The 10,756-nt window shown below is 53.6% G+C and overlaps 1 protein-coding gene across 3 annotated transcripts; it reads left to right on the top strand.

Moving 5' to 3' along the window:
- The first annotated feature begins 1,057 nt into the window (after positions 1–1,057).
- Positions 1,058–10,542, top strand: FCHSD1 (FCH and double SH3 domains 1). 3 transcript variants are annotated; one of them, XM_027606371.1, is made up of 20 exons: positions 1,058–1,155; positions 1,389–1,486; positions 2,085–2,130; positions 2,530–2,597; positions 2,951–3,086; positions 3,173–3,309; positions 3,405–3,468; positions 4,331–4,459; positions 4,930–5,052; positions 5,235–5,330; positions 5,716–5,841; positions 6,248–6,352; positions 6,543–6,704; positions 7,568–7,696; positions 7,783–7,866; positions 8,043–8,160; positions 8,278–8,498; positions 9,281–9,368; positions 10,218–10,273; positions 10,402–10,542. In XM_027606371.1, exons 1-20 carry the CDS (start codon positions 1,135–1,137, stop codon positions 10,465–10,467), a joined length of 2,073 nt encoding a protein of 690 aa, XP_027462172.1. In that variant the 5' UTR covers positions 1,058–1,134; the 3' UTR covers positions 10,468–10,542. The 3 variants fall into 3 exon arrangements, with proteins under 3 accessions (XP_027462172.1, XP_027462173.1, XP_027462171.1); XM_027606372.1 differs by having other exon boundaries at positions 1,090–1,155; positions 2,930–3,086; positions 9,307–9,368; XM_027606370.1 differs by having other exon boundaries at positions 1,090–1,155; positions 2,930–3,086.
- The last annotated feature ends 214 nt before the right edge of the window (positions 10,543–10,756 follow it).

Genomic DNA, 10,756 nt, shown 5'->3' with positions numbered 1-10,756 from the left:
AAGAGTGAGAGACCAGATATTAGACAGGGGACTGATACTGGGGCTTGGACTAGGTTTGTGGTTTTGGAAATTGAAGGAAGGTGATTAATATGAGACCTTTTAGAAATAGAACCTACAGGACTTGCTGATGGACAGAATGCGGGGTAGGAGAAAGGGCACAATGACTCTGGGTTTCAGACTTTCCTAACTGGATGGAGAGAGGTGCCATTTGGTATATTGTCTGGGGAAGATATCTGGGGAAGGATCAGGTAGATGGAGCGGTTTTAAAAGTTTGAGGTACCTGTTAGATCTACAAGTGGGTGTCAATGGGCCGTTGGAAAGGTGAATCTGTAGTTTGGGGCCACAGATAACTGCTTTTCTCCAAGTAAGGGGTGTGGACCAAGGATAGGTGAGGGAGATGAAGAAAGGGTGTGGGGATCCTCAGAAAGCAGTGATAGGGCTGGGGCACAGAGCCCGAAAGGCAGACCCTAATGGTGACAGGGGCTTCCTGGGACGCAAGGCCCTACTCCCATCTCCCCACTTACATCCACTCACTAGTATCATTTAGTTTCCATTGGCCCATGACACACCTGTCTTCCTCTGGGACTGGTTTCCTCCTGGCTCCGGGTAATCTCAGCACCACTCACTGGCTTTTCCAGTTCTGTGGGAATTTGGGAAAGGTCTGAGACCAGCCCTGTTTCCCTTGTCAGAAGCATCTTTGCTCAGGCATCCAGTGACAAATTGGTCACAAATTGAGTTCCTCCTCGCCAAGCGTCACCCTTCGCGCTGGAGGGAGGACCGGACGACCAGAGATCTGCATATGTAAATGAGTGATTAGTAGTAATTACGGACTGAGTCAGTGGCTCCACCAGAAATAGAACCCAGGCGTCTTGACTCAGAAACTTGGGGTTCCCCTACCGCGCAGCGGACGCCGCGTCCACTCGGCAGTCGGGACCCTTTCCGGGATATTCGCAGCACCAACAGGAGTTTCTTTGGCTTCTCAGCGGCACCTTAGCGCTTCGCAGCCCTGCGCGTAGCCGGACCAGGCGTGGGCGGGACGGGGGCGGAACCGGGCCCGGTCCGGGGCGGGGCTTTGGCGTGGGCGGGGCTTTCTCGAGTTCCGGAGTCGAGTGGCTTCCCTTGGCCGGAGTGGAGATGCAGCCGCCGCCCCGAAAAGTGAGCTTGGCCTGGGAATGGGGACTCCTGGTGGGCTGGGGGAATGGTGGGAGTTGAGGGGGGCATCGGACCCGCAGTGAGGGGCGAGGAGTTGTAAGGGTTCAGGGCCTAACCCTGAAATAACCCAGGAAACACCCCAGTCCCTCCCCGGTCCCGCCCCCTCACCGCTCCCTGCGCGGAGTGTTTTTCAGGTCCCGGCGCCAAGGGTCTTCAACCTCTTCTAACCCTCACAGGTGAAGCCGTCCCAGGAGGTGAAGCTTCGCTTCCTGGAGCAGCTGAGCATCCTTCAGACCCGGCAGCAGAGGGAGGCGGATCTGCTGGAGGACATCAGGTAGCTTCTGATCCCCGCCACATACCCCCCCCTTCGCTGTTGCGCGCCCCGCCTCTCCTCGAACAGACGTTGGTGGGAGCCGGACCGGAGAGGGGAAAGCAGGGGGTGAAGAGTTCTCCAACCTGCCCATTCTCGGCCCTCACTGTCGGCCTGTCTCTCCAGATACCAGATAGGACTTAATCCTTCCTCCTAACCCAACACACAGAAACACACAGGGACCCTCTCTCAAACCCTTTGACTCCACACCACTCGCTCCGCCCCACAATCAAGCTTGGGGCAGAATCTCCCCTCCCTCTTCCAGACCTGTTGGAAGGCCGGAATGTATCCAGCCCCCCGTCCGTCCTCACCTCCAAGCCCAGAGACGGTTCTCCAGGGGTGGGGAGGATCCTGCCGAGACTCTGAACAATGAGGTGAGGTTGTTCTGGGTTGCGGCTGCCTGAGGTGATCTCAAGGACTCTCTCTTCAGTCTCGTTCCATCCTCGTGTACTCACACTTTAGGCCTGGCTCCCCTCTTCTTCCTGCCCAGGCTGAGGAGAGGATTGAGGGTGGGAGAACAGGACTAGACAGTGACACCACCCTTCCCCTCTAATCTTCACAGGTCCTACAGCAAGCAGAGGGCAGCCATTGAACGGGAATATGGACAGGTATGGAACTCCTTTTTCTGGACTTTCCCTTTTGTTGTAGTCTCCTTTACACATAGCATTGTCTCTCTGCACATACTCCTCTTCTGGTCCAGAGCAATGGCCTAGAATTAGGCAGATTGGTGTCAGATCTCTCGTGCTACTTGTTGACTGTGTGACCTCGGACAAGGTGCTTGGCCTTTCTTGGCCTCAATTTCTTTCTCTGTAGAATGGAATAATAATCATACCTTCATGGAGTGTTGTTGTAAGGATGGAATAGGTTAATGCATGTAAATCACTTAGCAAAGTGAGTGGTACATAATACGCATCTGGTGAATGGCATTATTATACTCTGATTTCATATTCTCCCAGTTGGTGGGAGTCTTTGAAAGGTAACTGAGTCTGTGATGGCTTTCCCACCAGGCACTCCAGAAACTGGCTGGGCCATTCCTGAAGAGGGAAGGTCACCGGAGTGGGGAGATGGACAGCAGGTGGGTCCCATCGAGGGGGGAGTTCAGGGGGCCTAGAAGGGATGAGGAGCTCAACCTCAGGAACCTATGGGAGTGAAGGGCTAATGAGGGGGGAGGGCATGTGAGCTGCAGGTAGAGCTGACACAGCAGTCGGAGAGGAGCTGACCCAGCAAGGACACTGTGGGTGCAGGCGGAGAGCGTGAGTGATCCTTGTGGCTGAGCTAATGCACTGATCGATTGATAGGCTCCCAGACAAGGGGGATGGGAAAGCACTCTGTCTCCTATGGTGTTCGGTTTGGTGGTGGTGGTGGGGGCTCTCATGAAGCTTTGGAGTGCTCTCCTCCTCAACACAGACCTTCTCTGGGGAGAGGCAGGATGGTGTTTGGTGCCTGGCGCTGCCTGCTGGATGCCACCGTGGCTGGGGGCCAAGCCCGGCTTCAGGCATCCGACCGATACCGTGACCTGGCAGGGGGCACAGGGCGGAGTGCCAAGGAGCAGGTGCTCAGGAAGGTATGGCTCAGTGGATGGGCTGAAGGAAGGGCTGGCATGGGGTTGGAAGTGGTCTGGGTCAGGACTCTGTATGTCCATGCCCCTAGGGAGCAGAGAACCTCCAGAGGGCGCAAGCTGAGGTGCTGCAGTCTATCCGGGAGCTGAGCCGAAGTCGGAAGCTGTATGGCCAGCGAGAACGTGTGTGGGCCTTGGCACAGGAGAAGGCGGCTGATGTCCAGGCTAGGTGGGTTCATGGGGAGTTGGGAAACCTGGCTGGGGAAAGGGAGCCAAGGCACCACAGCTGGGCCTGACCTTGACTCTTCTCCCTTTCCTGCACAGACTGAACCGAAGTGACCACGGGCTCTTTCACACTCGGACCAGTCTCCAGAAACTCAGCACCAAGGTTTGGGGGGATGTGGACATGAGTGGAGGTGGGAAAGAGGTGGGCAGAGTAGTCTAGTGGTTTGGAACCCAGGGGCATAAATCTGGGAGACTGGGATGAATCCAGGCTCCCCTACGTCCTTGGTGTGTGCCCTTGGTTAACTTGATCTCTCAGAGTTTCGTGTTCTTCATCTGGAATGTGGAAATGGTACATTTATTTTTTATTCCTTTACTATGCATTTATTGTCATCTGGAATGTGGAAATGGTACATTTATTTTTTATTCCTTTACTATGCATTTATTGAGGAGTCTGTGGAGTTCCTGCCTTCAGAGTCTGGTGAGGGGCAGACAGATAGTAAGTAAAGAAACAATCAGATTAAGTGATAACAAAACAAGGTGCTACGGTAAAGGGTAACAGGATGTAATAGAGAGAAAGGCTGTCTGAACACATGGCCTGAATATCAAGAAGGAGCCAGCCATGCAAAGATCTAGGGGAAGAACATTCCACGGAGAGGAAATGGTGAGGGCAGAGGTTCCGAGGTGGGAAGAGCTTGTGGGCTCGAGGACCGAAAGAAGGCCAGTGTGGCTGGAGCACTCTGAGCAAGGGGACAGGCACTGTGAAAAGAGGTCAGAGAGGTTGCAGGGCCCAGCTCTTGTTGCACCTGGCAAGCCACAGTAAGGAGCAGTGGGGAGTTTATTTTAAATAGACACAGATGCCACTCGAGCATTTTGAGCAGGAGTTGTTGAGTATGCAAAATTTTTAGTCTAGTGCCAGGCGCATAGTAAGCACTCAATAATGTGAGAATCCATTCTGGATCTGGATTGGCCTTGGAAGGACCCTGTGGTTCCAGGGCTCCCTGTTGACACCTGTTTTTTCCTCCTAGCTGTCTGCCCAGTCAGCCCAGTACTCCCAGCAGCTGAGAGCAGCCCGCAATGAGTACCTGCTCAACTTGGTGGCCACCAATGCCCACCTTGACCACTACTACCAGGAGGAATTGCCAGCCCTGCTCAAGGCCAGTCCCAGCCCAGATACCCCTGCTTCTCCTGCCTTTGCCTTGTGGGAGAGCCTCTCCTTGTTTCCTACCACTGTCAGGCTGGGTGGTGCTAGGGACCCAGCCTGCTTTGAGTAGGTAGAAGTTACATCCTTTGGTTCTGTTTTGGGTTCTGCTTCTAGCTGGCTGCATGACATTGTACAGGACACTTAGCCCCTCTGAACACTTAGTTGCCTCATTAGGGACAACTTCTGCTCTATCTAATTTATAGGACTAGTGGGGCTCAGGGGAGAGAATGGATGTGAAAATGCTTTTTAAACTGTTAAGGTCTATGCATACGTGAGGGCCTATTATTAGAAGCAGTTAACTGTCTCATTCCTTCCCTCAATCCAATTCCTCATGCCTATCACCCATCTAAACCTGGGCAGAGAGCCTACTTTGCAGTAGAGGCTGGGGGAAGGGTGGTATCATTATCTTGGGGTTCTCTCCAGGCCCTGGTCAGTGAGCTGTTGGAACACTTGAGGGACCCCCTGACCTTGCTAAGCCGCACTGAGCTGGAAGCTGCAGAGATGGCCCTGGAGCATGCCCGCCGTGGAGGGCAGGCAACCTCCCAGGTGAGGGCTGTGCCCTATAAGAGCTCCCCAGAGACTCTCTTCAGCCTGCTCTTTCAGTACAGACCACCCACTGCATATCTGCCCCTTTTATTCTCACCCGTCCTTCTTCTTCCAAGAGGGGCTGGGGACAGGTTTGGAGTGGTAACCAGTGAGCGACTACTTCGACCTTTTCCAACCCCCAGGTAAGCTGGGAGCAGGATCTGAAGCTCTTTCTTCAGGAGCCTGGAGTATTTTCTCCCACACCACCTCAGGAGTTTCAGCCTGCAGGGGCTGATCAGGTGAGACTTCTCTGTTCATTGGAACCAAACTACATGTCGAGGGGACTGTGGTTTAGGCCTTCTCCCTCATCATCCTTGTTCTGGTTAATGGCTGTTCAGCTGTGGAGAAGGGGTTTCAGAACTCTAGTTCACCTCCCCCCCACCAGGACCCAAACAAACTTTATTCCACTTCTCTGGCCCTTCACTACATCATCCTCTTCTTTCTCCCTCAACCCAGATCCCATTTTGGGGACTTGCTGTGTGTCCACAGGAATGCACACCTGTGCCCTCACCTCTTTGTGCCTGTCCCTGGAGGTTAGGATGGAGCGAAGGAAAAAGGAAGGGACTGCAGAGCGGGGGCAACAGCAGGCCCTGCTCTGAGCATCTGTGTACATTGTTCATTGAGGTGTGTGCCCTGGAGCTGGAGGAGGGCGCAGGAGGCGTGGCAGGGGACTGTGGCCTGGAGAAAGAGGTTCAGCGCTGGACGAGCCGAGCTGCCCGAGACTACAAGATCCAGAACCATGGGCATCGGGTGAGGTGGGGGGTGCAGGTGTTGTGGGTGGGCGGGAAGAGCTGAGAGCTGAGGACCCTGGAGCCAGTGGGGGGATATCATAGGGCTGCAGGCAGGAAGGGAAGGAAAGGTATTTTAGGCCAAGAGTGTAGCACAGTAGTTAAGAGCACAGCTTTTGGAGCTAGACCCACCTGGGTTCAGATCCTGCTCTGTTCTTTCCTCGTTATGTAACCCCGAGTAAGGGAGTGACTTAACCTCTCTGGATGTCGGTTTCCTTATCATTAAAGTGGGGCCAATAATAGTATCCACTGCATGAGGAAGATTAAGTGACTTAATGTATGTGAAGCAAGTAGCGAAGTGCCAGGTCCATAGTCAGTTGTCCTGCAGAGGATTTCTACCCACCCCTGTTCTCTGCCTTTGCAACCAGGTGCTGCAGCGGCTGGAGCAGAGGCGACAGCAGGCTCCAGAGCGGGAGGCTCCAGGTATAGATCAGCGGCTACAGGAAGTGAGGGAGAGCATCCGGCGGGCACAGGTGAGGCATAGCCCTGTGCCTGGGACCCCTGAGATCCCACCTCCTCATGCAGCACCCTCCTCCTCTCTATCTGCCTGGTGGGGAGCAGGGAGGCAGGAGGTAGAAGGTGGACATGTTTGGGGTGGTTCCCCTCACCGCCCAGAGGGCGGGCCCGTCCATAGCCTTGATTGATTTCTCTTCCCCATGGCAGGTGAGCCAGGTGAAGGGGGCTGCCCGGCTGGCCCTGCTACAAGGAGCTGGCCTCGATGTGCAGCGCTGGCTGAAGCCCGCCATGACCCAGGCCCAGGATGAGGTGGAGCAGGAGCGACGGCTCAGTGAGGCCCGGCTGTCCCAGAGGGACCTCTCTCCCACGGTGAGTGCCCTTTGCTCCCTACCCCTGTACACCCAGGACGGTAAAGGGTAGATCTCCCCAGAGGAGGGCAGACCCTATAAAATGGGGATCCCAATGGTACCAAAGTCGAAGAGGTTGTTGTGAGGCTGGAATGAAATATGTATATTTTTTTGCATAGTTTGTAACACAGAGTGTTCTCAGTGAACTTTTATCATGAATGTAGGATGACGATTATGAATTAAAGTTCCAAATATGGATTCTACGTGGTTCAAGTGCCGACCACTCCACTTACTATTAGCTGTGTGATCTTGCAAAGTGGCTTGACCTTTCTGAGCCTCGGTTTTCTCATAAGTAAAATGAGGTGGGGGCACCTGGGTCGCTCAGTCGGTCAGCATCTGACTCTTGGTTTTGACTCAGGTCATGATCTCAGGGTCGTGCAATCAAGCCCCACATCAGGCTCCATGCTCAGCACAGAGTCTGCTTGTTTCTCTTTCTCCAGTGTGTGCACACATGGATGTGCGTGCTGTTGCTCTCAATTAAATAAAATCTTTTTAAAACATTTTTAAAAAATAGGTAAAACAAGGTGATACACTTATGTAAAATTTCACTGGGTTATTGTGAAGATTAAATGAGGTGCTATACATAAGATGTTTAGCGTCGTACCTGGCACAGAGTAAGCACTCAGTACTGTAATTCTGCGATTGTTGTTGGTGTTACCCTGCTCTGTGGTGATTTTGCTTGTGATATATGTTGGACAGATGGGTGGTACCACCCTTGGGGAGTGATCTATCGGTGTTCTTTAAGGGTAGAATGGAGGCGTGGGAGATAAAATGGGTACTTGAGAGTGGGCGCCCCCAATCATGTCTGTTCTCTATCCCCTCCAGGCTGAGGATGCTGAGCTCTCTGACTTTGAGGAATGTGAGGAGACAGGGGAGCTCTTTGAGGAGCCTGCCCCGGCAGCCTTGGCCACTAGGCCCCTCCCCTGCCCTGCACATGTGGTGTTCAGCTATCAGGTATCAGGTGGGCATTGGGGGTGGGGACCTCAGAGAAGTGGGGATGGGCAACAGCCATGTCCTGAATCCTTCCTTGTGGGGCCCAGGCAGGGCATGAGGATGAGCTGACTATCACAGAGGGCGAGTGGCTGGAGGTCATAGAAGAGGGAGATGCTGATGAATGGGTCAAGGTGGGTATGGACCTTAGATTCTGACCTTGGTGGTGGGCAGGGGGCATGGCAATGGGAAGGACTTCTCTGTGGCTTGCAAGGACCCAGACAGACAAAGCTAGAAGCCCAAGGAGGAGGGCTAGGGCCACGGGCTGCTGAGGCAAGTCTGCTATCTATTCACACTGCTGGGTGAACAGGCTCGAAACCAGCACGGCGAGGCAGGCTTTGTCCCTGAACGGTATCTCAACTTCCCGGACCTCTCCTTCCCTGAGAGTGGCCACGACAGCGACAATCCCTCAGGGGCAGAGCCCACAGGTAAGAATGGGAAATTCTGGGTCAGGGGACCTTGAGTAGTTGTGGCCCTGAGGTGTCATGGCCCCGGGGCACTACTGCCCATCAACTCCCCTCACCACCTCTCCTGGTCTTCTGCAGCCTTCCTGGCCCGTGCCCTATACAGCTACACAGGACAGAGTGCAGAGGAGCTGAGCTTCCCCGAGGGGGCGCTTATCCGCCTGCTGCCCCGGGCCCAGGATGGAGTGGATGATGGCTTCTGGAGGGGAGAATTCGGGGGCCATGTGGGGGTTTTCCCCTCCCTGCTAGTGGAGGAGCTGCTTGGCCCCCCAGGACCCCCTGAACTCTCAGACCCTGAACAGGTGAGGCTTCCTTCTCCCTGGGTCCCCAGGCACCTCTAGGTTGAGCCTTCCACTCCAGTGAGGCCCCATATTCATCTTAATGCCCCCTTCCTTCTCCCAGTTTACCTCCTATATTGGCTTGGACCTCCCAATCTCCTTTGGCTGGGCAGAGAAGAGGGAAACTCAGGCAGTCTTCATAAGAGTGTGGTGGTCCTACTTTAGTGCTAGATAGATCTGAGTTCAGATTCGTATTGCATTGCCTTGGGCAGTGATATAACCTTGTGCTTGTTTCTTTACATGTAAAACAGGGGTAATAATACCAACTTCAGCAGCCCAACTGTCATGACTAGAGATATGGAGGTAAAGCCCTTAGCACAGTGACCCACAGGAGGTCCTTTAATATAATGGTACCTACCGTTACAGCAGGAAGAGCCTAGGAGAGGGAGTCAGGAGAGCTGGGTTCTAGTTGGGACTCTACCACTAAAAGACTCCATGCTTTTCAATAGATGGCTTAACCTGAGCCTCACCTCTGTGAGAAATCATAAAAATCCCTACCTCATGGGATGCTGGTGAGGAATGAGTTAATGAGTGTATGTGAAGTGCTAACAGAATGTCTGGGACATAGTGTCAGTACATGTTGGCTATTGAAGTGTGTATCAGCTAAAGCCCCCACCTGGATAGAAGCATCTGGCCGCTCTCCAAATCAAGGAGTGATGGGACAGGAATTGAAGGCAAGATGAGAGGAAAAGGTGGTGAAACCTTCCCACGTGCCAGGAATAACTCCATGTGCCCATCGTTCCCAGATGCTGCCATCCCCTTCTCCTCCTAGTTTCTCACCTCCTGTGCCCACCTCTGCCTTGGATGGAGCCCCTGCACCTGTGCTGCCTGTGGGTGAGTAGGGGGCCCTGGGGGCCCTGGGGGGCGGGAAGAGACGAGAAGGAGGAGAAAGGTTGCCCTTGGCTCCTCTGCCTGCCCTCAGGAACCTCCTCCATCAGGCTCCCAGAAGCATGATGGTGAGAAGAGCTTGGGCTTTGGAGGGGAGGCAAGTGCGTTGTTGAGACTTTGCCTGTGACTTCTCAAGTGTGTGGTTTAGGGCAGATGTTTAACCTGCCTGGGCCTTTATAGAGTGAGGAGAAAGGTCCCTACCTCACTGAGTTGTGAAAGTTAGAAAGATGGGCCTAGCTTTGTGCCTGGCACATAGTACACATGCCCCCAGTAGCTGTTTTCCCATGAAGATTATTTTACAAATCAGCCAGCTTTTCCCACTACGCCTCCTCTGCCTTCCATGTTCTTGAATCCTGCCAGCACCTTCGTTTGTGTCATCATTTTCCTTCTTGGAATGCCCGCCTTTTCTAAAACCTTCTGGTACTTCCACTTTCTTCGTGAAGCCTCCTTCCCTGATTCCAGAGGTCCCTGTGAGCATTTTCTGCAGCCCCTGCTCCGGCACCTATAGTTCACTTGGAATGATTGAGCACTCAGTCATTCATTGTGTTTGTTGGTTTTTCACTCTCAGGTTGCTGACAGCCATTGGGAGTGGGGGTGCTGTGAGTCCATCTCCCCCTCTCAGCAAGGTGCCAAGTAAGAGTGGAGGATGGATGGATTGATGGATTTTATGGCTCTAAGATTAGGGACTCTTCATTAATTCATCAAATATTTACAGAGTTCCACTGTCCTAAGTGCAGGAGATGCAGCAATGAACGAAACAAAGCCTGAAGACTGACTTGTGGTTCTTGTTTGCAGACCAAGACCTGGACTGCCCTGGACCCCTGGACATGATGGTACCTCGACTCAGGCCGGTAAGGGTCCCTCCCTTGGAGGAGATGGTGTCATTCCAACTTGTCCTGTTTTGTCTGCGGGGCTGAGGGAATGGACAGGGATATCCCCAAGGGAGGGTACTGGAGTACTGACTCTGTGTTCTCTACAGATGCGTCCACCGCCTCCCCCACCAGCTAAAGCCCCGGATCCTGGCCACCCGGATTCTCTCACCTGAAGCCAGGAGGATTGCTGTCCCCCCAGTGATGCTGCTGTCCCTATTCCTATGATGTCAGAGACCACCCCCTCAATGATCTGGAGTGACACAGCCAAAAGCTGCAGTCTCCCCCATTTCCACTCTCACCTCCAGGGGTAGAAACTTTCCTTCTCCCCATTTCTGGGGCTGGAAGTCACTCCTTTTCCCCCATCATACTTCTGCTATCTTTAGGGCTGGAACTACCCCTCTTTCTTCTGCCACTATCCCCTCTGTAGGGTGGTGAAATATTCTGCTATCTCTGGGGCTGGAA

The sequence above is a fragment of the Zalophus californianus genome, chromosome 5 (genome assembly GCF_009762305.2).
Source record: "Zalophus californianus isolate mZalCal1 chromosome 5, mZalCal1.pri.v2, whole genome shotgun sequence".
NCBI classification, from domain to species: domain Eukaryota; kingdom Metazoa; phylum Chordata; class Mammalia; order Carnivora; family Otariidae; genus Zalophus; species Zalophus californianus.
Note: the sequence above shows the minus strand (reverse complement) of the source record. Positions and strands in the feature narration are given on the sequence as shown.